Below are 25,537 nucleotides of genomic sequence, written 5' to 3'. Positions count from 1 at the left end.
ATATTAAAACATACCCACAATCCTCTATTAAATATACACTCTAAATATTTTGAAATTATTATAATGATTTTGCTTTTGACATTACTTTCTTAAAAGTGATTCATTTACTATTGTCTAATTTTCAGCAATGAACATGAAGTCTCGGAAAATCTTTAGAAGGGAGAGAATCGATTTCCTCCTAAAAATAATGAATTTGGGGACTACTAAATTTAATACAAAAATCAGGCCATGTGTAGTCCCACTACTCCAGAGGCTGAGGCAAACGATTGCTTGAGCCCAGGAGTTTGAGGTTGCAGAGAGCTACGAGAATCCACCACGCTCTAGGCCAGGCGATAGAGTGCAACCTTGTTTAAAAAAACAAAACAAAAACACCAAAGACTATTTTATTTTCATACATTCAACCCCAAAGTCTCCTGGTTAAATTTAGTCTTATTTTTCAGGTCTAAAATATGATTTGAGTCGTTGAAAATTTGGGAGCCGTCAGCCCTGCAATATCAGTCACTGTATCAAGCTGCCCTGGACCTACTCACTCCATCCCCTGTCCCTTCCTCAGCTTATGTTGTCCCTCATTCCTTCTCTCCTTTGCTACAAGGGTTTTCCTGTAGTCCACCCACAATGGCCATCGCTCTTAACCTTGGATTAGCCATAAAAATCAATATTTCTCTGGATAACTTTTAAATGAACGCAGATTTTATGTCTTGGGGTAAAGGGTTTGAGGGGTGTGAAAGATTTCCTCTCCAGATGTCGCCAGGTGTAACCGAGGAATGGGACTACCAGTGCATTACAAATAGCTGCCTTTGGCGCTGACAACCATGTGGCCTCTTGCCTCAGGGCTCTTCTCTGGGTTTAGAGTTCCAAGGGGCAGAGTATGGATTTTTCAAGAACACTTTTTCTGGAAATTCTGAGTTTGTTGTCTTTTAGGACAGAACAAGTTGTTACCATTATACAGAGGTTAGGAAATGCAGCAGCTTCAGTTTATTGAACATCTGCTGTGAGTCAGGCATTATACTAGAATTATTGTTCCTTCACTTTTTTAAACTCAAGCTCCCATTTGGTAGAATACAAATGGAAAAACATACTTTTAATCTCATGTGTAATTGTAAAAGGCATTAAGGATCTGTGACTGCAGCAAAGTCAATGCAGTGGCCATTCCTTTTCAGATGACATTTCTCTCCCTCCTTGTGACTCTCTTCTTGGCTACACGGCACCCCTCCAGGCCCTCATAGCATGATGTGCTCCTTTTATGGGGTGAAAGGTAGAAGGAGGCATGATTTTCTGTTGGGAATCACTATGAGGATCATGTAGATGTATCGTCTCCCTGAGTAAGAGGAGACTTAGAATCTCTGAGAAATTAAAGATTCTCAGCAGTATCCAGGTCCCACAACTAACAGTAAAAGGGTTGGAACTGGGACTGGGTTTCCTAAAGGTTCATGACTCTTGGCACCTGCCACACCATCATATGTTATATCTCAGAATATTTAAGGGAAATAATTTGGAGAACTCAGAAACATTCATTCAATCTGGGACAACCCCAATGGTGACTTTAAGTTTAGCTTGAATTGTGGAGAAAGTCTGAAAAGAAATAAATAAAAGCAGATCTTTGACCAATTCTGTGGTAGTAGCAGCCCTCTGTATTTCAGAAATGAAAGAATTTGAAGGTAATCTCAGTCTGACTTCAATTCTAAATTTGCTACTGTGTGCTAGATTCTCCGGCAAGCAGCAGACCGATGTGTGAGAAAGTCCTGTGCGTGGTTACGATCACATTTTGCAATTCCAAAAACAATCAGACAAGGGTCATTTGTTTTCTCTTTTTGAGACAGGGTCTCTCTTTGATACCTGGGCCACAGTGCAGTGGTGTCATCAAAGCTCACTGTAACCTCACACTCCTGGTTCCAAGCACTCCTCCTGTCTCAGCCTCCCAAGTATCTGGGACTACAGGTGTGTACCACCATGCCTGGCTAATATTTTTCTATTTTTTTTGCACAGATGGGGTCTTGCTATGTTGCTCAGGCTTATGTTGAACTTCCAAAGTGGTAGGCTATGGGTGTGAGTCACTATGCCTGGCTTAAAAAAATGGTCTTGAAAGTAAATGCACTTATAAGGACCAAGAATTAATAATATTTGGAATTAGGATGATCTTAAAAAAATAGAATATATGATTTCTCGGAGAATGTGTATAAAAGCCATAAACTTCAAAATTTTAACATTTCAGAAAGTAAAGGCTAGACTGCCTTGAATTGACTGTCTAGCATGGTAATATTTACTTTCCACAACACTTTTGCTCTCTTTCAGTTAAGAAATCTGGGTGAATTTGAGAAATACTAAGCCCCATGCATGTTTCCTCTTAGGACATGAAAACAAAGGCCACTTAGAGGTCGCTGAGGTTAGAAATGCCAGATCAGGGAGAATGAGGAGTATGATCTGGGTGTGAACATGACAGCATAGGTGAAATGTCTCACTAAAGACTATCAATAGGAGAAAAAGGAACATACCAGAATATTTTTTCTCAAAAGAGGTAGTTTTAGAATGTTAGTAACGGGATGCTGGGCCAAAGGAACCTTCTCCTTTTTGTTATAAGGCATTTGATAATTATATCCAAGGCTGAAGAAACAAAGCTTAACTTTTTTTTAAAAAAGTGAATGAATATAAACCCCAAATATTTACAGAAAATGTTCTGTGAGCTCATTTCCTTTTCTCCCTGTTCTCCAGGCTGCGCCCCATTTCACAATGGCCTCCCTTGCTGCAGCAAATGCAGAATTTTGCTTCAACTTGTTCCGAGAGATGGATAACAATCAAGGAAATGGAAATATGTTCTTCTCCTCTCTGAGCCTCTTCACTGCGCTGGCCCTGATCCGTCTGGGGGCTCGAGGTGACTGTGCTTCTCAGATTGATAAGGTCAGTCTCGCCACTTGCAGTTAACCATCATGGCAAATTGGTTTCCCCAAGGGAGTATTTCATGTGATGTTCCCCAAGTCAATGGAGGGTATCAGAAGGGCACAAGGAGTCACATCTTCACACACTTCCGTGAGCCCCTCTTCAGGTGTGGGGAGAGCACACAGCTGGCCACACTTGTCCATGAGCCAGGAGGTGGCAGAATATTCCAAGAACAACTTTGATTCTTTTCCTTAGTACAGTGGCTCTTCAGGCATGTTTCTCAGACAAGGAACATCACCGTCACCTGGAGAACTTGTCAGAAATGCAAACGTTTGGGCCTCACCCCAGACCTACTGAATCAGAAACTGTGGGCGTGGGGCCAAACAACCTGGGTTTTAACAAGCTCTCAGAGTCCACGCTAACATTTGAGAACCACTGCCTGAGTAGATATGGGTGAGATAGGAGAGCTAGAAGGAGATTCTGATGACGTCCTGATTTAAACACTGGTTACCTGGGCACAGATAACTTAATAGTGCATTCCAGATAATAGCAGCCTCCCCGAATGGCCGTCACGTCGTCACTACCGCCACCTTCAGAAAGTGCATGTTAATGTGCACGCAGCTCTGAACAGGCTGTCCTGGGAAGTGAAGTGGTCAAAGTTTCCCTCTCTTTTCTCCAGAAATTGCTGTTAAAGTTCAATAGCAGGTGGGATACCAGGTCCAAGCTGTGTGCAAAGGCCTTGATGTCATCACTTTCTGTGCCACCCAGCCTCCTGTCCTCTGATTATCTTAGTTCAGAAGTAAGTGCTAGAGAAAGGTGGTCCCCGTTGTAACCTGCTACACATCAGTTCTTCCTGAAGATTATTAGTGTAGATGATTTAAGCTAGAAGAATTCCGTTCTTTCTCTGGCTAGCTCAGTGGCCGTTTGTTGCTGGGGAACCCTACAGACATTTTGTCAATCGCTAGTCCTCAACTTGGTACATAGAATACCTCACTTTAATGAAATAATATTAATAACAATAGCTGAGAACGTTGTCACTGTCAGGTTTTGGTATAAGCCCTAAAATATAATCTTATGCAAAACTCACAGCACACTGAAATGGCAACATTGTCCTGATTTTATGGGGGTGGTGGGTAACCAAGCTAACTATGTGCTGGTAGATGATAGTTCTCTGATTCAAACTCAGGGTAATTGTCTTTGAAAGCAGGGTTGCTCAACTTGGGCACTATTGCCATTTGGGGCTGGATAATTCTTTGTCACAATGGGCTGTCGTGTGCATCGTTCAAGTTCAGCAGCATCTCTGGCCTCTCCCGACTAGATATCAGCAGTACACCTGTCCTTAGTCAGGACAACCAAAACAGCTTCAGATATTTCCAAAGAAACCCCCAGGAAGCAAAATCAATCTCCAGTTGAGAACTGCCTTGAAGCCATCACAATTTATGGCTTTCATCTCTATATCACCTTTAAGTATGACCATGAACCTATGGTCTTTTGTCTTGTTGATGCTCAAATTGTCCCAGCTGGGCCAACTGAAATCTCTTTAACCTGGTCTATGTAAACAGTCCTTCCATTTGGTTTCTGACAAGATGGTCTGGGCTTGTCTTGACATATCTTGGCCCCAAGAAAGGCTCGGATATTCTTTCTCGAGCCCTGGCTCAGGTGCTATATTAAAATCAAGATTCTGTGAACTTGAGATTCAGTGCAGTACTTTCTCCTCTTGTATCTCTTATGTAACATTTCCATTGAGCCATATCGTGCTATGTATATATATTTATCCTAGATCATGTGTTTTGATTATAATGTCATTTTGAATTTGTACAAATCTGAATTTTTTGAAAATACAATTGGGTTTTATCAGGAACATTTAAAAATAATCATCATATTACTTATTTTACTACTTTGTAAGAAGAAATACTAGCTTTATAATTTGGTGTGAATACATACAAAGACGTTTAAGGGGATGCCGATGTTTCAGCCTCTTTTTTTCTTTCTTACCCTTAATCCTAACATCCTAAAATTGTGTACATGATCTAGACCCATGATTTTTTCCTCATTGTTGTCAGTTATCAGATTTTCCTACATAAGGACATGAGGGAATATGAAAATATAGGACTCTTAATATTTTGGATAGGAACACCAAGGAACCAGATAGGAAAAGTAGGGAGAGAAAGAATTGTGATAAACAAGCCTTTGGAGTTTTATTGAACACTTCTTACACATAAATATTCACTACAGTTTCGATATACTTATCTGAAATGCTTGGGGCCAAGAGTATTTTTTGGAATTTTTCTATTTCAAATTTTGGAATATTTGCATGTACATAATGAAATATCTTGGGGTTGGGACCAAAGCCTAAATGTGAAATTCATTTATGTTTCATATACACATAGCATAATAGCATGAATATGATTGTGTACTTTTAATAATTTGTGCATGAAACAAAGTTTTGAATTATGAGGTCAGGGGTAGCATTTTCAACTTACACAGTCATGTTGGTGCTCCATAAATTTCAGATTTGGGAGATTTTAGAGTCTAGATCAGAAAAATCTAACAAATTAATATAAAAGTGGGATAATACTATTAATGATCAGTGAATAATGTTAAGTATTACTATACTTAAAAGGATATTCAAAAAGTTAAAAAAGAATTCCTTATATATATTTATATAATTTTGATCATAGTGTCTGGGTGCCACAAGAGTTAACTCAGAATAGATATTAGCATGTTTGAATCTTCACACTTTATTATGGTATTTTATATTTGTCTCCATCCAAATACTCCTAAATAAAAGTCTATCCAATGGTGGCTTAAGGACTTTTTAAAAAGAGAGAACCTTCGGAAGTTTAAGAAGTTACAGTCTGCCTTAGAAGAAATTTTGGCCAAAGAAAAAGGGAGATACCTTTCTCCTTGCTAGTTCTGCAATAATTACTAGGTTCTTTTTACAAGGTATAGTCATATAACCACAGTTTGGAATCATAGCAGACCACATATACAATAGTCCCATAAGATTACAATGGAGCTGAATTATTCTATTGTGTAGTGACGCAGCCGCCGTCATAGCACCATAGCACAATGCGTGACTCAGGTGTTTGTGGTGTTGCTGGTGTAAGCCAACCTACCACACTGCCGGTTGTATAAAAGTACAGCACATACAATTAGGTACAGTGTGTAACACTTGATGATGGTAATAAATGACTATGTTACTAGTTTATATGTTTAAATGCTATGCTTTTTATTATTATTTTAGAGTGTATTATTTTAAGTATAAAAATAAAAGTTAGCTGTAAAGCAGCCTCAGGCAGATCTTAGGGGAGGCATCCAGAGAAGGCATCTTTATTGTGGGCGATGACAGCTGAATGTGTGCTGTTGCCGCCGAAGCCTTCTAGTGGGACAAGATGGGGAGGCAGAAAATAGTGAAACTGATGATCCTGACCCAGCAGAAGCCTGATTAAAGGGTGTGTTTCAGTCTCAGTTTTTAACAAGCTCAAAAAGTAAAAAAGGAATTATTAATACAAAGTTTGTTGGATAAGGATATAAAGAAAAACAAGAGTCAAAAAGTTTAAAAAATGAAAAAGATTATAAAGTAAATAAATTGCAATGAGTTAATGTTAATTTACCATTGAAGAAAGAAAGCTGTTTTTTTAATGAATTTAGTGCAGTCTAAGTGTACAATGTTTATCGAGTCTACAGCAGGGAACAGGAATGTCCTTGGCCTTCACATTCACTCACTCACTCGCTGTGAGAAGTGAGCAACTTCTTCTTCTTCTTTTTTTATTTTTATTTTTTGCAGTTTTGGCTGGGGCCGGGCTCGAACCCTCCACCCCTGGTATATGGGATCGGTGCCCTACCAACTGAGCCACAGGCACCACCCTTTTTTTAGTTGTGGTTGCAGTTTTTGGCCAGAGCCTGGTTTGAACCCACCACCTCCAGCATATGGGGCGGGCGCCCTACCCACAGGCGTCACCCTTTTTTTGTTGTGGTTGCAGTTTTTGGCCAGAGCCAGGTTTGAACCCGCCACCTCTAGCATATGGAGCTGGCGCCCTATTCCTTGAGCCATAGGCGCTGCCCTCAGAGCAACTTCTGATCTTGAAAATGCCATTCATGTTAAGTTCCTGATTCAGGTGTACCAATTTTATCTTTTATAAGGTATTTTTCCTGTACATTTTCTATGTTTAGATACATTTAAATACACAAATATTTACCTTTATGTTACAGCTGACTGCAGCCTTCAGTACATAACATCCTGTAGCGGTTTTTCCTCTGTGTGTCTAGGCTCTAGCCGCACAAAGAGCCGAGGTGTGAAGTAGGTTATACCAGGTAGATTCATGAAGGTGCACTCTGCGGTGGTCACACAATGATAACATCGCATGACAATATATTTCTCAGAAAGTATCTTCGTGATTAAGTGAGGCATGACTGTCGTGAGTGAAAGGTTTAAAACTCCGAAGAGCAGATCTCAAAGTACATTTTATAATTTATACTTATGTAAATGTATAAAGTTATTTGTATTTCACCCAAGGCAACATTATATAAATATTCAACTTTTCCCACTAACCCTTTCAAAGACCAGAGATCTGCCCCCCTCACCCTGATACGTTATTTTAGGGAAAAAAAGGTACAAGGTACCACCCAAGTTCAAGGTCGGTGGACATGAGCTGGCCCTGCTACTTTCCCTCATCTTCTTATATTAAGATGGTTGACAGTAATGACTTCCATTTGCAATTTTTGCTTTTCATTTTGGGAGCCCTGAGAGGCAAACATCTATTTTATAACATAGTTATTGTAAAGCAACAAAAATGAAGCAATGGTAATGACGTAGTTCTAAGTATGGCTCTTATTTCCTCCTCGTAGTGGCAAAAATAAATAATTCCATGGGAGTGGAAGGTCCTGTTGAACCTTTCTTTCCTAGTGACACCTTACTAACTCCATTCATCGTTCACCGATGGAAGAGTCACAGTCACCATGACATTGACCACAAAACTGAGGCAGGACTGTTCACGGACCGTATTCTACCCCAGGATTCTTCTATCAGTTGGGAGGAGATAACTGCCGTATTTTTAAAGGCAGTGAAAATCCCTATGTTTGGCTAAGACCAAATGAGAGAGAGGGTGGATATTGTTCATGGCTCTATGATGGCACAGAACTAAGGGGCAATGATCCCCATGTTGATAAGAAGTCTAGGCTGCGGAGGACAGCACCCTTATGCCTGCAGAAACCCCATTTATGGATTTTAAATAACTACTAATTTGTGTATCAGTTTTTCCTTGCTGACTTTGCCTCGGCTCTCATTTCATATCATACTATTATTCCACAGTAAGAGGATGTGGAAATTAAGGCAGGCTCCATTTCTCTGTGGCCTATTAATTCTAAGGACGATACTCACAGACTTTGTAAGTTTTTATACCTCTTTCTGAGGTTTTTCATTTTGCCTCATCAGTAAGACAGTGCTGTGAATTAGCAGGCTTAAGCCTTGATGTTGAAAGCCATCTCCAAGGCACTGAAAAGGCAAAATGTACCATTCCTTCAGCACTTTGGAGCTGTAATTATAAGTTTTAAAATTTCCTTTAATCGGGTGGCACCTGTGGCTTAGTGGGTAGGGTGCCAGCCCCATATACTGAGGGTGGCGGGTTCAAACTCGGCCCTGGTCAAACTGCAACAAAAAAATACCAGGCATTGTGGCGGGTTCCTGTAGTCCCATCTACTCGGGAGGCTGAGGCAGGGGAATTGCCTTAAGCCCAGGAGTTGGAGGTTGCTGTGAGCTGTCACGCCACAGCACTCTACTGAGGGTGATGAGGAGACTCTGTCTCTCAAAAAAAAATTTTTTTTTTCTTTTAATCACTGCATTGAAAAAGGGAAAGGGGATGGAAAATTAAAGAAGCTATGAAATAATGAAGTCATTTTCAACTCTAAAGGCATTTATTATAAGAGGACAGACACCACCCTTACCCAACAGCCTGTAATAACTTGAAATTCATTCCTTTCATTGAAGCGAACTTACCAGAAAGTTTTAGAAGCTTTCTTGGCCAAAAAGGCAGGGAAGCCACTCTTAGCCTTGCCAAACCCTATATTATAATAAGACAATGAATAAACAATTCAGACATCTAAGGACTTCAGCAGTTCAGTATCAGGTATCAGTAAAAAAAAAAAATAATAATAAAGTTTAAATAAGTCATTTTATTGTGATTAGCATAATATCAGATACTATGAATGTTAGTGTCTTAGTCCCCTGCTCAAGATACGTCATTCTTCGAAATGTTTCAGGGGTAACTAGAGCTTCTATCTTAAGAAGGTCAAACACCATTTTCGTCCTTGGAGAAGCTCAGTGGACGTGATGTGGTCGCTGCTTCTCTCCTCTGATGCAACCCACCTTTCTCTTGCATCTCCATGATTGACGGTCCGGACAGCGAATTATCCTCTTCCTTTCTGTCTGGGGCAGTGAGGGGTGGCCAATTCTATTATCTAGTAGCGACGTTGCCAAGATATAAGATCGTGTCTTAACACAGTAACTAAGAAAATGCCATGAAGGCCATGTTAAACAGTTTGATGAAAATATTTCAAATTGTATATAAAACCAGCACATTGTACCCCATGACTGCATTAATATACACAGTGATGATTTAATAAAAAAAAAAAGAAAAGGAAAAAAAAAAGAAGAGTCTCACAATACTGTGAAAGGTTTAAGACAAAAGATACCTCATATTTGCAACCATTTTTTTAATAATAACATACATACATTTTCCTGTGGACTGATATGAGTTAGATTATATACTCACAGAGACAGTTTATCAAATCTATAGGTTTAAAGACCAAGGAAGCCTTTTTCATATAACAAATGCAGATTTTCCTGTGAGCAGCTGAGCCAGAATTGCCCAATGGTCTCTGGAACACAGTCACTGTAGGTTTTAGTTCAACATTTTGAAACTTTCCATAGATGAAAACGGGCCACATAATTACTCACAGTTGTAATAAAATTCACCTTTAAAGAATTAAAGTTGATTAAAAGTGACACTTGAAATAATGATGATTTTTTGAAACTTAGTAAGTCAGGAAGTTTCTAATCTGAAAAATATCGTGCCTGCCAGTTTTATTATATTATGATTATAACAGGTTCTTCTTAAACTCATTTACTGTGAAAGTTTCTAAATTTGAAGCATTTTAAATTTTTTAAACCTCTGGAAAATAATCTTAAAATAAAGGAACAGAGTGGGCAGGGTCTGAAACGTTCTCTCTTCTTATGTCAGGAACCTGAAAAGTCAAAGTCTCTCAGTGATCTAGGAAACAGGTGGTGGTGAAATTGGTGACAACGGTGATGGTGGGTTAGTTAAAAATAGCTTTGGGAGAGGGAAAGTGTTTTGTGACCGTTACATACATAATCTCTATGAGGAAATCCGTTGACTGAGTACAGTCTTTTTCTAATCAAACTCATGCCTGATACACAAAATGTAGTTTTTAAATTTGCTCAACATAAAGAACTACCTGAACTAAATAAGACGATGTGCAATTATGAAGAATATAAGAGACGTGTCAAGGAAAGCCTGAGTTTCTGTGCTCAGATGAATTTATTGGGCATAATATATATATATTCAAATAATTATGAACATTGTATTATTAATCACTTGGAAACTAGGGAACTCTGTAACATTTGAGGGAGGGACAGGAAGAGAGAAAGCTTGGATGTGTTCAAAAGGTGGTGACACCATATTTTAAGACCCATGTAACTTATGCAAAATGTAATGTTTTTCTATATAAAAAAAAAGCTTCAAGAGATTCAGGAGTAATTATTGGTAGGAAATGCCGATGGGTTCTATGACTCCATAATTACGAAAAAATAAACAGAGGAAAAATCCGATAAGTGAAATGCAAAGAAGTATTATGTGAACACAGGAATTGATAACCCAGTTTGTATTGGCCCAGATGTTAAAATTGTAGCTGCTAGGTTGTTTCAAAAAGAGGCTTATTGGCTCCCTACATCACAGAACAGTACAAGTAGGTGTATTAGTATTTCGAGTTACATTGTGGTAGTGAGGAGCATGGTCCCATTTCATTGACTGTCTAACACTGTAGAGCTCAGCTTTCCAAATACTCTTTCTATTCAGTTTTAACTTAGGAGGGGTGTGCACTGAGGCAGTTAACGACTATGTGTGGACTACCAGGCAAGCTTATTTTATTTTATTTTTATTGTTTGGGATTTATTGAGGGTATAAAGAATTAGGCTACACTGATTGCGGTTGTTAGGTAAAGTCCTTCTTGTAATTGTGTCCCTCTCCCAAGAAGTGTGCCACACACCACGACCCCCCATCCCCTTCCCTCCTCCCCTCTCCCAGACCGCTCATTCCCCTCCCCTACCCCTGGTATTAGATCATTTAAGCATATTTTAGTTAGAAGTAATGTCATGATTACATTTAGGTAAATTGACACGAATTTCCAAATCGTGGTGAAACTGGGAGAGACCGGGACGTAGAAAACAAAGAGAATGAATAAAAATTAAAACCACAACCTGTTTCTTCCCTTTGTAACCCCCTGATATTCACTGGGAGTCATGAGGCAAAGCCACTCTGGGGCACTAGCAAACTTGGAATGGCAGTTAGACAAATTCATGGGGAAAGAAATACTTTAACGTTTAAAACCTCTTGCCAACTGCGCTCCCGGTAACCTCTGATTCTGATAACCGCTTCCCTATATCCTGTTTGCAGCTGCTTCACTGGAATGGTGCCTCAGGATATGCAAATTCTTCCAACAGTCAGGTAAGATGGCATGTTATTTTAGAAAAGGAGAATGTGAGACTCAATTTAAAAGATTACTGGGTCTTGATTATATTTAAATATGTTCCCTGCATTTTTAAAGCTCCCTTCCCCCAAAAGCTGTTTTTAGATTTGTAGATTGTGGATATTTCAAATATGCTTTTTATAAATTTATTTTTTATTTCAGAGTATCACAGGGGTACACACCTTTCGGCCACACAATTTTGGGGCCATGTTACAAGTGTGTCCTTTGCCCAGAATCCATGCATGGCACTCGTTAGGTGTGAATTGATTCTACCCTCTCCTTCCTTCCCTTTGATTTCTGTTGAGTTTCACTTCCGTATGTGCAAATAAAGTTTTGTCAATTTACTTGTTAAGTAGAAACTTAATATTTTACTTATGTATTGGCCAGATTTTGGCAAGATAGTGTAAAACTAAATGTTTTTTCCTTTGTCTTTTGATATTCACAACAACTTGTATTGATAAAAACAGATAGAACACATACGCAAATTCATTATATTCTGTTAACAATTTTATTCTAAGGCTAATTATTTCTTGAGTAAATTCTTCAATCTGACCAGAGACGCTATTATGAGAAAGGATAAGACACTGTAAATATATGTGGCCCTATTTGCTACTTTTATAGCTCATTAGATTTTAATTTTTATGATATAGGTTTTATTTCTTGTGTAAATAAGATTATGCATATCTCTGAAATGCAAGAATAAGTTTGTATACATCTTGTCAATAACAGCCAGAATTCCAGTCTCAACTGAAAAGAGTTCTTTCTGACATAAACACATCCCACAAAGATTATGACCTCAGCATTGTCAACGGCCTTTTTGTGGAAAAGGTGTATGACTTCCACAAGGTAAGCAAAATCCCCAGTGCGAGCTTAGTCCCACTGGACCCAAATCTTGTTTACTCCATCTTCTGAATAAGGGCTTGCTCCTTTTTAACAAACCATACAAAGGTGATTTTTTTTCCTTGTGGCTCCTAATTTTGGGAACATCATTATGCTCTATCTTTAGAGCATCACTGTTTTTAAAGTTCAGCTTTTCACTCAACTAATCCATATATTCAGGGTCACCAGACTGACCAGCAAGAGATGTGTCCATTGACTACACCTGGACGGGAGCCAACCAGCCTGTAGGGGCGTCCAGGCCGGTCTACCAGTGTTTCCTCTGAGCTTTCCGTCTCCTGAGACCGTTTTGAATCGCTGTGTCATTTCTCTCCTTCCACTCTTCTTCTCAGCCACGCTTTTCATCTCTGCTTGTGGCAACTGCTTCCTCATCTTTCCTGTAAGGTTGTTTATAAAAGAGCTTCTGGTGACAGGCTGCCAGATAGGGCGAGCCACTGGCAGAGAGGCTTAGACTCCAGAGAGGTGGAGAATAGGTTCATCTGAAATCGGAAGTCTACCGTTTAGCATTTCTGGACGGTATGTGTGTTGTCCAGGCCCTCGTCATAGAATCCCGCCTGCCCCGGGAGACGTGGGGCCCAGAGTGCCGTCTACATCCTACGAGGCCCTCCGCATGCTTTGGAACCAACATTACCATGTTGACCAGATGTTTCTTACCCAGTTAAGGCCATTCAAAAAGACAGTGACCGTGTTTCTCTGGGCATGTTTTCTCTACCTTTTTAATTCTCTACTCCAAAAATAACTATACCGCTGCACCCCAGGGACATGTCCGGGGTCATCTCCAGTCGCGTCTATTGCCAGCTTTCTGTGTTCCGTCCCGGCCACTATTATTCCTCTGTCTGCCACCTGCTGAATGCTTCGCTCCTTCCAGCACCCAATCCTTTGCTTGGTAGCCTGCCAATCTTTTCAAAAGAATCCTACGCAAGCTGGACAGGGGTACCCTCTCCGTTCAGCCTCTCGTTTGGTTTCTCTGCTCCCACACAACTGCCGTGCGCGCAGCGACTGCGGATTCTTTTAAACGGGAGGTTGGCCCGATCTGTCTACTGTGTTACCGTTCACGGCCGACTCCTTGTTCTCTTTTCCTGGCTCTCTGGAGGTTATGAACACGATAAGGACCAGATTGTATCAAGATTTGGAAAATGGACACACTGCCCTTTTTTCTCCCTCCCCAATATTTACAAACATAGTTATTCTAAAAATTACTTTTGTGTATGAATGGAAAGGATTATAAATTTTCAGTTAGATCACCACAAAGCTAGATGAAGTCATGCTCTTTACATTTTATTTTATAATGTTCTTTTCATTCATATTTGAATATGAATGAGTCCATTGGAATTGATGGTTATGATAACAATCATCAGTCTTTACAAAAACTACAGGAAAAGACCCAGTCCCCGTCGTCGTTGGTATCTTGTTTTCCCTCCTCTCCCAATCTGTGCTAAATATGCCTCAGGTCAGACGTCTGTAAATGTTGTCCTGTATTCTTCCAAATTCTGCCACTATTTAATTTGAGGAACGTCAGTGTTCCTGTGATGACCCGCCCCACTTGCTCCTCATGGCTTCCTGACCCCTCTCTCCACTCTGTTTTAGGCACTGATACCCAAACCACGCCCTGAAACTCGTCAACACTTGGTACTATTTCATTCTGAAATCCACAAGCCCAGGTTGCTCTTGGGTGTCTACATCCCATGCTTCTGGTTCTTCCCCTCCCGCTCTCCCTGCTCTTCCGCTGTGCTGAGTTACTCATTCTTGCGACCTCTCCATTTTTTCTCATTGTATCAGCTCTCTCCCCAGCTCCCATGTCATACCAAATAAACCACAGAGCCATTCCTTAACCCCTCTTTTATCAATATTCTCCTTCCCCAGCAAAGCTCCAAATCTGGATCCATGCAGACTTTTCAGCAATAGTTCTTGGGCTATGAAGTGATACTTGTGGAAATCCTAAAAGCACAGAGTTACCACTGACATCACGGTCCCCCGACCCAGCTGGACTCTCAGCTGTTCCCCACAGTCATCCTTTTGTCCCTAGTAATTTCTCTTAATTCCTCTTTCTTGATTTCTCACAATACTTAGGGAAAGCCTCCCTGCTTCTCTCAATTTCTTGACCCCCTCCCCCCACTATTATCCTTAGTTTTGGCTAAAAGTCTTGTCTTCTCCTTGACAAAGAAAACAAAGGCCATCAAGGAGGCTCTAGCCCAGCCCACTTGTGTCTCTAGCCTTTTCTTTCTTTCCTTCAATGTTGCCCAAAGGCCTCAAGTGAGAGAAGACCAGTGGCATTTGTGAGAAACTATCAGAGATTGGGTATGGGCGGGAGCAGAGCAGGAAGGGAAAGGTGGCTAGGAAGGAGGTAACGGGGTACAGATCAGCAGAGACTTGGGGGCGAGGTTCAAGGGCTTGGGCCTTATCTTGAGCCTTGAAGAGTTTGAGCAGGAATCAGGTGACCATGCATGGGAGGTGCGTGTATTTATGATGAGAAAGCCCTGGTGCAGGAAGAGAGTGGGCTTTAGTCTCCCCCAATCCATTCCAGTTTAATTTATGAAAACAGTGTTATTTGCTGTCCAAATTCAATTTCAAGTTCACCAGGTTCCCTTCCAGGGATATTTTCATATTTCCAGCTGGGTTGCGTCTTGGCATAAAGCAGTAGACATGCACAAACAATTCAAAAATACATTTCTTAGATGCTCAGTTGGTGGTGATTTATTTACCTGTGTTCTTATTTACAGAACTATATTGAGTGTGCTCAAAAATTATACAATGCCAATGTGGAACGAGTTGACTTTACAAATGATATAGAAGATACCAGAGGTAAAATCAATGAATGGATTGCAAAGGAAACACATGGTGAGTGTAGCACCTGTTCTTCTGCAAGATCTTTCGGTTATATTGTGAATATTGACAGCAGTCAGCTTTAAAACTGAGAGTCTTTTGTACCAATAAGCCTAAACCTATGAAATGATCACTGTTATTTAACATTGCTTTAGTATTGGTCTGCCATTGGTTTTGAGTTATCTTAATAGTCTGAATACTTTAAACTTCTCAGAAAATTTGGCTTTTGCATTATCTCATATGATTGGGAAACAATACTATGAAACAAAGAGATATATTACTGTAACCATTTCAAAAATTAATGCCAAGTTGAGGTCATTTAATGAATTAACCTCAATATCTCACCCTAGTAAGTGAACAAAAACTAACAGTGGTTTACAGGACATGGTTTTCAGTGACCACAACATAGTATTTCATTCCAGTGATCAATCTATTTTTTTAGGGTTGGGTTGATTTTAATATTTCAAAGTGTCATTGCTTTTTTAAAGTGATATATAGTCTATCTTTCATTTTAAAATTATCCTCATTTGTCAAAATAATGTATGTGGCAAAGGTTGCTTCATCCAGAAAAGTACAACTTTTTATTGGTGAATCTTTTTTGCAACTAAAACGTGAAATCTACCTAATGTTCTAGCTTAGTGCAAAACAAAGTATTCATCCTCATCTTATTAATCAGCTGATTCCACAGATAATAGTTCTTTACTGAGGGCTGGTCGTGATTTGTACTCTGAACATTATACAGGTATTTCCTGAGTCTGGCTGTGCCTCAGACATGTGAGACACGTAACTTGAAGTCCTAAACACAAACTTTCAGCAACGCGTACTTAAGCCTGGGAATAAGAATATAATGTCTCTATTTTCTTTTTGTTGATTCATTCAATTGTTATGTCTGTAGCCAGATACTGTGATCTTTAGCCTTCTTATGTTTCAGATATGATACTTATAAATCAAGAGAAGCTAGGTGATTGTTACTTTTCTAAGAACTGGGTAGGATTCTATTTGGCGTTTAATATTTAATGGTATCATATTACTAATACCTTTTTTCTGTTTAGACCAGTTATTTCTCTTCCTTCCTTTCTCATGTGAATCTCGTGTAATTATTCTCATTCACATAGACATACATACTCAATTCTTATTTGAAGAAATACTTCAAAATGTTGCCAATAAATATTCTAAGCAACCTCACTTGGGTGACCCCCCGCCCATTCTCTACACACTACTAGAGACATCTTTTAGAAAGGCAAATCTGATTTATCATGACCATGCCTTTTCCTTGTCTTTCAATGAGTCCTGAGCAATAATTTTCCATCACCTTCAAGATAATCCAAAATTCTTACCAGACATTCAAGGCTCTTTATCTGGCCCCTACCTCCCACCTTGCCGACCTTACTTCCCGACCCAGAGGAGTTAGGGTTTCCCTAAATATACTTTGCTCTTCCAGTTTTCTGTGTCTTTGAATTAATAGTCTATGCTTTATGGAAGTTCTCTTTCACCTTCAACCTGCCCTCCACTAAGTCATCTAGCCCCAAGCAGAGTTGCTGGGTGCCTCTCATCTGTGCTCCCACATGGCACTGGCCATGCTTTTATACTCCTGGTGGGTTACAACTACTTTTATGATTGTTGACTCACACATACTAGACTATGAGCCCTGGCTCAGCACCAGGTTCCTGTAGTCCCAGCTACTTGGGAGGCTGAGGCAAGAGAATCACTTAGGCCCAGGAGCTGGAGGTTGCTGTGAGCTGTGACGCTGCAGCACTCTACACAGGGTGACAGCTTGAGGCTCTGTCTCAAAAGTAAACCAAAATGTAACATGGCTGTATCTTTCATTATTGTAATTCAAGTACCAAAAATAGTATATGACATCTAGCCTAAATTTCATTAATGTAGAATGAAGAAGGGGGTTGACTCTTTCAAATGGTTGGAGTTAAGTTATACTTGGAGTGCTATAGTTACCAGAGGTAGGCGGTGGACACAGGAATGGTGGTTTGGTGCCTGCGAGCAGGTGCTCTGAGGAGTGTTTCTCCAGCCTGGAGTCCTATGGTTATTGTCCTCTGATTGTGTGACTTTGTACAAGTTATGCAATCTTTCTGTCTCAGAGGATCTGTGCCTTAGAGTCCTCAACAGGAAATGGAAACAATAATAGTGCCTACCTCACAGGGATTTTCTGAGGATTAAACTTAAACCGAATATTACACCCAGAGGGTTTAAAAGCATTACTTGCTTATAGGTTACTAGTAATATCCCTGTTAGTATTGTAATTATTATGTGATAAGAAAAAACTTCATGCCTGTTAATGATCTCTAAAAATACTTTTTAAATTTACATAAAAAATTAACTTTATTTTCCTCAATTTATTTTTCCAAAGGCAAAATCAAGAATGTGTTTAATGAAGGGAGCATCAGCTCGTCTTCTGTCATGGTGCTAGTGAACGCTGTGTACTTCAAGGGCAAGTGGGAGTCAGCCTTCACCAAGAGTGACACCATAAATTGCCGTTTCAAATCTCCCAAGGTAAGTTGTAAAACTCCTATTTATTTTAGGGTTATCTTTCTTCAATAGTATTCCTTTTCAGGAAATCATACTTACCTGGGTAATTTCTGGGCTCACCCATTTTTCTTTCTTCTGCATCACCAATACTGTACGGTCAGTTGCTTTATAAGGCAAGGCTTTCTGTAATGCACTTTATGAAATGAAACCAAAGGTGTCCCAGAAATTGATGTTTCCTAAAATATATTCAAAATTGAAAGACATATTGATGGTATTGCAAGGTATTTCAGTTGGAGGCCTGTAAGAAGAGAATATGACAAAAGTGAACCTTTTATTTTTCCTGAATTTAACTGTGGGGTTTATAACTAACCATCAGTGATTTTCCTGAGTTTAAAGCAAGGACATATTTCCTTTTTCAAGGAAACATTTCATTTAGTAAAGTTATGCATTTCCAAGAAGAAATAATATCTATTTCTTCATTTAGTTCTGTTTTTGATCTAAAACATCTTACTACCAACCTTCATAAAATATCTTCATTTATTTTTAACAATTTGTACATAGTGATCTTAGTAGAGTATGAATATTAAAACCCTTGGCATCAGAAATACAGTATTGGGGTCTTTGCCTTGCTTCACAGAAGCTGCTTTGTCTTAGGCATATTAAGTTAACCACTATGGGCTCCTCCCTCCTCATATGTAAAATAAAGGGATTCAGGTAGCTGATATCTAAAATTCTTTTTTTGTTGTTGTTTGGGATTCATTGAGGGTACAAAGACTTAGGTTACACTGATTGCATTTGTTAGGTAAAGTCCCTTTTGTATTTGTGTCCTGCCCCCAAGAGGTGTGCCATACACCATGACTTCTCATTCCCTCTCCTCCTCCCTCTCCCCAATCCCTCACCCCCTGCTGCCCACCTTGTATTAATCTACTGCCTTCATATTGAGTACATTGAGAACATTGGATCTTGCTTCTCCATTCTTGTGATGTTTTACTAAGAAGAATGTGTTCCAACTGGATCCAGGTTAATACAAACGATATAAATGACCAATAGTCTATGGCCACTTGCTTTATAAGGCAACTGTTTCTGTAATGCACATTATGAAATGCAACCAAAAGTATCCTAGAAATTGGTATTTCTTAAAATATTTTTAACGGCTGAATAATATTCCATGATATACATATAAAATTCTTTTCAATTACTCAGTCTTTTATGCTGAGGCAGAGAAACATAGATTTCATTTTAAAATTTAGTTTTGTTTTACAAGTGGTATTTTTCATCTATTGAAATATTTTTTCTCATTTTCCCACACGGGGGAGCACTGAGAACTGACAGCTGTTAAAGGACTCTGATTGAGTCGGGAGGTGAGAACAGAGGCCACCTAGGAGGCCGTGTCTGCAGGCATGGTCACTCTTTGGGAGGGACACTTGAGTGCAGAGTAGAACTGGGACAAGGATGCACATTAGGTGGCCTGCAAGAACTACCGGCCAGCCATGCCCTGTGTCCACATTGGAGGGTCCTAAGTCAGAGCCAGATGGAGCAATGTCATGATGGAGGCATCTCTGGGGGAAGAAAGAGGTGGGGCCAAAGTATTTTGAACATTGTATATGAACAAATAATAAAATATAATTAATCCTAATAAAATATAGCTCTGTTGTGCAGACAAAGCTTATATGTTCCGTTTAAGTGCAAGATAGAGCATGTTAAGTAGTATGGGAGTCCCCCAGTGATGAGTGAGATAGTTTCTGTAGGTTTGTTCTTAAAGAGAATTTGTGTGTAAGTTGGGACAGGTACATTTACCTATTGTCTGTAATATCCTCCATTTGTAGGTGTGAGTTGTACATCAGTTGGATGTTTATAACTTGAGGTTTTACCATCATGGCCTCTGTTTATAAGTGCGAGTTGTAGATAAGTCAGATGTTTGTAACTCAGGATTGCTTGTGCTAAAATTTGAGTACCTGTGAGTCAAATTTTTAGCCCTACTAAATGTGGGCTGCAGAATCGAATTGCTTGCCTCACTATAAACAGTGAGAATAAAGCATAAAGTCTTCGTGTGTCCTATATTGGGATTTTTTTCCTAAACAAGTTTTTATTTTAAAAAGTATTACTACAGAATAATATTGTTTTAAATGTTCTTCCTATTGGTCCTATATAATATGCATAACTGTAACAGGTGTAGCTATAACATAGTAGGTTATGGAGTCTAGCTTGCTAATGTCAGGGTTGGCTCCTGTACCTTAAAAATTGGTGAAATTACATCTCCAGCATAACCTGGCTGTGTGTTTCTTTCCTGCCCCTGTATAGAAGTGAGGCATCTTGTCTGTGACATCCCAGCCCCAGTTTGTTCCAGGTGCAATTCTGCTGGCCTTGCTCATCATGGCCATGGATGCTCCATGTACGTCCTTTCCAAAGACTGGACTCTAAGCCCCAAAGGGTGATCTTCCCAGAGGGAGAAGCACATAGAATTATCTGTCCTCCCCACATAGGACCTTGTATCCTAAAACGGGATATTATAGAAACAGTGCCAAGTTTGCAGATTATAAATCAACTTTAGGAAAGTGGCAGTTCATTGTACCTCCACGGTGTCTTCAAATCTATAAATGGTACACTCAAGAGAAGAGCCATTATATTTTGCTCTGGTTAATTTGAGAGACAGTGCCAAATGTCTTGCAGGATTTTCAAAAAAATTTTTTTCCAAGCCCTCTTCTTAAATAGCATAATTTCTGTATTACTACTTTGTATTTAACTTCAGGTTAGAGAAAAAAAATCTATAGCATTAGTTTTTTTTATTTTAATATAGGTATTTTCAGTTGAAACACTAAAAGGCAATATTAAATGTTCTAGGTATATTAATTCACATAATATTCACAACAATGTTATGAAGCAGGGACAATTGTCATCTCATTATATACATAAGGAAATGGAGGCATAGGAGGTAAAGTGACTTACCCAGGGTCACCCTGTTGAACTTAAGAAGATAAACTCTAAGTCTTTCTTTTTACCACTGAGCCATGCCCCAATACAACTACTATTAGCAATACGTCAGGTAAATCTATGGGATCAATTGAGCAGAAACATACTGATCAAGTGTAATATGCTTATCTGTACTTGGTCAGTGAATAAAATGAAGCAGGATTATAAGTGATATTTTGTGATTTGACTCTCAGTGTCCTGGGAAAGCAGTTGCCATGATGCATCAAGAACGGAGGTTCAACCTGTCTGTCATTCAAGACCCATCCATGCAGGTCCTGCAGCTCAAATACAGTGGTGGCATAAGCATGTATGTCCTGCTGCCTGAGAATGACGTGTTCCAAGTAAGTCACTCCTGTCACTTGCCGGATGCTGTTGATTGTGTTTTCATCCATAAACTTAAGACTTCAGGTTGCTGAGGTCCTAGGGACTTACCCACTTTTTCATTTATTTGGCAAATATTTAAGGAATTATGTGGCAGGTATCATTTTAGATAGGTATCTATTTGACTTATCTCAGTTTAGTATAATTTTAGTTGAATAGCTTAAAGTCGAATGCTCTCAAAACTCAGCTATGGAGCTCAAAAGGCATGAGATTAGGCTTTCTTGGTGTCTGGCTATGAAAGGAGTCTTGTATGTTATTGACATTTTGACACTATTATCAAGCAGGTAGGATGTGGTGAAGTCCTGAGACTTTGAGAATTCAAATGTCTGGTCTGTCTCTGTGCTTCTGTGTCCCTAGAGGGAAGCAGAGGGCAGGACTGCCCTGTGACTACTGTGACAGAGACAGACAAGCAAAGTGCGAGGGGCAAGATGCCATTGCTGCATGTCAGATCTTGTTTCCTTCCTCCTGAACAGGGGTTATTGAGTTGGGGACCTCCATTCTCAAAGGCCTATGCTCAATCTCCCAATCAAAAGGAATAATAGACACTGTTCATGGAGAGCCCAGTCCACATGCTCTGAGCTTCATTTATGTAATCTCATGGGATGTTCACAGCATCCGTGTGAGGTAGAGAAAGGGGGCTCGTGGAACTTAGTCAACTTGTCTTATAAACACATGTAGGAAAATATGTATATTTTTGTGTGTTTGGATGTTATGTACATACACATGTATGTACCTCAGCTATACTAAACAAATCACAACTATATTTTAAAATATTTATTTTATTTTGATTTGGAAAATAATGAATGTTTATTGTAGAATAACTAGAAAGAAGAAAGAATACAAAGAAATAGAGTTTCTTTCTATTCTGTGGCATTAGTTAAAGCTTTGGAAAGATTTTCTACATAAACCAAGATGACGGCATTATAATGAATTTCATTCATTAGGTTTTCATCTTAATATCTTTTTTTGATACGAGAAGCAAGATATCATAAAATTAGCATAGTTGAATTTAAAGTGTGACCACATTAAATACTGATACTCATATTAAATCAATAATTCACCAGATAATGTTCATAACAATCAGATTGTAGCACACAGTGATTATTTTAACTTCATCTATAGTATAAAAAGTAGCCCAGCTAAAACAAGCTGAAAAAGATAGATTTGTTCTTATACTTATCGTCTGAGTTTTCCTTTTATATAGTAGATTTATCTAATAATGTTTGGGTGTGATTAGTATAAACTACATACTATATAATCCTAAATGTTTACTTAATCCTACATAACCGGATAATGATGAGGAAGTTAGCTCTTAGTGGGGTATATGAAAAAAAATCCAACTCTATGTGAAAAGTTATTGCAGATTAGCTACAAACACACAGAAAAATCAAATTAGACTAAATTTGTTTATGTAAATATAGATTTTTGGTAAGAATATGAGTTTGACATTGGTAAAAAGTTGATTAGGATTGCAGTTAGTCTGAATTTGAGAAGAAATATCCTTATACGTGTATAAGATTTCTAAATAATATTCATAAAAAATCTCATTCTAAATCTGGAAGAATATATGATGAATCTTAATAGTCAAGTCGAGCATTGCTGAAGTCACTTTGTGAATGATTTGGGAGCAGCAACTGGCATTGGAGGGAGGTGGGCTCCTAGCCGTGTAGCTGAGGCTGCTTGCCTTGTATTGCAGGTTTATCCACTTCACTGTGGTGAGTTTCAGCTGTCTCATCTGTTGAACAGGACTTAGGTGGAAGCCTCCCAGACAGTGTGCATGCCTGTGTTGGATGTATTGATCATCTAGACTCTCAGAACTGAGCTCTAATCTCCTTGCCTCAGGCCACCTGGGGTTCCATTCGTTATTCCAGCAAGTTGTGCAAATATTACCATTTTCTCTGTCTTTCATGATGAGCAAATGGTCAGGAAACACTGATTAAAGTGACTACTGAGCTCCTTTCTCTCTCTGATGCTTTCTGATTCCCAAATTCTTTCACCTGTGCCTTGTTCCACTTTGACTATAAGGAATATTTATCCATTGTTCACATGTGGGCAGAACATGGAATTGCCCTGAAGTATGAGTAAGTCATGCCTTCTCAGAGAAGAGCAAATGAAACATATGATTTATTAAACATACTTGAACTGTTCATTTTAATCCTCTTCCTTTTTGAGACCCCCCCCCATTCCAGGACCCATTCATAGCTTAAATACAAATATCCAAGATGAGATGACTATGGAAAACCATATGCCTTTGTGGTTGTTGTTTCATCCATTACTTAACTGTATGTTTCTAAATTACCTTTTAATTATTTTTGCAGATTGAAAACAAACTGACCTTTCGGAATCTAATGGAATGGACAAATCCAAGAAAAATGACCTCTAAGTATGTTGAGGTATATTTTCCTCAGTTCAAGATAGAGAAAAATTATGAACTTAAGCACGACTTAAAAGCCCTAGGGCTGAAAGATATCTTTGATGAGTCTAGAGCTGATCTTTCTGGGATAGCTTCAGGAGGTCGTCTGTACTTATCAAAACTAATGCACAAGTCATACATAGAGGTCACCGAGGATGGCACCGAGGCCACTGCTGCCACAGGAAGTAACATCGTGGAAAAGCAGCTCCCTGAGTCTACAGTGTTCAGAGCTGACCACCCGTTCCTGTTTGTCATCAGGAAGGATGACATCATCTTGTTTAGTGGCAAAGTCTCTTGCCCCTGAAAATCCAATTGATTTCCATTAGAGTAGTTCCTGCCACATTGAAGAACGACCACAAGTGAATAGATTTGAGTTTAATTGGAAACGTGGTGTTTCCTTTGAGTTTATTTCTTCTCAGTATTGATCAGCAAGTGATTTTGGTGTCTTGAGCCTCCTCAGACATCTGGCTAACTGTCCTGATCCCTGCCCTTAGTGTTTGTACCATCATTCTCCTCACCTGTTTCTAATTTCATTGTCTTTCTACACATCTTTATTTCTACCATTCTCTTTCCACAATCTGGGAGTTGTGGAGAGTGGTCTACTGACAATGAGAATGGAGAGGCAGCAGCCCTAGGAATATATTTGAAACTCTACAGTTATCATAGATATTCTAGCTTCATTGTAAATGATCTAGAAATAAGCCAAGCTGCTTTCTAGAAATAAGGGTGAAGGATAACTTTTCATGGCTGACCTACAAAGATGTTCGAGTTTACTTTCACACATTTAATTTTAAACTAATCTAGGTACTAAAAAATATGGACTTGGGAGTGGGAACCAAATATTTCATTAATAATTTAAAATTGACATCTTTTGGCCTTACATTGGTATTACTAAGTATGTACATAGTTTTGCAAATATTAAAGACCTTTGAATAGTTGGCAGCTGTTATGTATGGCATTTTATTTCATATGCTATGTAGTTTATATTTTTTTCCTCTTTTTATCAGAATAAAGAAACCAAATATATCTGTACAATGTGATTGTCTCCTCTGATCTATTGTGGGACCACTAGTGCTTCCTTTATTTCCTAGGCCAAGCAAGAAATAAAAGGAAAGAGTGCTTTTTAAAATACACTTCATCTGGTCCAATGTTGCTAATTTATTACACAAAAGTTGCTTTTTCAGACACATGGGCTGGTGAGCTAATTTTAATACTAAGATTTAAATTAATACAGGAAAATTATTTGCATATGTGAATATTTATAATAAGCCATATGTAATTTATAAACAGATTAAAAATAAATTGAGAATCAGTAGGCCATGCTTAAATTAGGAGTTTATAAACAATAACCATGTTTTCATCATAAAAGACTTTTACCTGAGAGGGAACCATATGAATCCGGGTGGCCTATTGCGTGGCATTGTGGTGCTCAGTACTAGACCTAAAAGATACTTGATTTTCAACAAATATTATGGAATCCATGAATAAGGTGTGAATGGGTAAATTTGATATAATTTGAAAGATGGGAAATATCTCTTGAGCAGAATAATTTATCCACTAATCTGTAATACCTGTAATAACTATTGCACCTTTCAGGGACCTTTATAAGGAGTTAATTTCACTAGAATGCAATGGTATGTTTTGGGGGTAGGAAATTATTTTTCCCATTTCCATTTTCATTTATAACCAGTAAAAAATAAAATCTCCCTCAGAAAATGGGAGACAGGAGCCTATATTTCATGAGTGTCCACACAGTCCACAAGCATGGATACTTTCCTGTGCTGACAGAGTTCTCTGCTCAGCCACAGTGGGACTCAAAGTCAGTGGTGTTTAAAGTAAGAAATAGAAAGAGTGAAGATGAGGTCTGTAGAAGAAAAAGAAATACTATACCTCTTAGTCTATTTTGGCTTCTATAACAAAATACTTTAG

General features: G+C 38.9%; 1 protein-coding gene across 2 annotated transcripts; it reads left to right on the top strand.

Moving 5' to 3' along the window:
- Positions 1–2,715: 2,715 nt before the first annotated feature.
- Positions 2,716–23,951, top strand: SERPINB7 (serpin family B member 7). Of its 2 annotated transcripts, XM_003788411.2 has the most exons (7): positions 2,716–2,895; positions 11,568–11,618; positions 12,370–12,486; positions 15,258–15,375; positions 17,726–17,868; positions 21,009–21,155; positions 23,514–23,912. In XM_003788411.2, exons 1-7 carry the CDS (start codon positions 2,728–2,730, stop codon positions 23,910–23,912), a joined length of 1,143 nt encoding a protein of 380 aa, XP_003788459.1. In that variant the 5' UTR covers positions 2,716–2,727. The 2 variants fall into 2 exon arrangements, with proteins under 2 accessions (XP_003788459.1, XP_003788458.1); XM_003788410.1 differs by lacking the exon at positions 11,568–11,618 and having other exon boundaries at positions 23,514–23,951.
- The last annotated feature ends 1,586 nt before the right edge of the window (positions 23,952–25,537 follow it).

This window comes from Otolemur garnettii, unplaced genomic scaffold (assembly GCF_000181295.1).
Source record: "Otolemur garnettii isolate 467f Iridium unplaced genomic scaffold, OtoGar3 scaffold00027, whole genome shotgun sequence".
NCBI lineage: Eukaryota > Metazoa > Chordata > Mammalia > Primates > Galagidae > Otolemur > Otolemur garnettii.
Note: the sequence above shows the minus strand (reverse complement) of the source record. Positions and strands in the feature narration are given on the sequence as shown.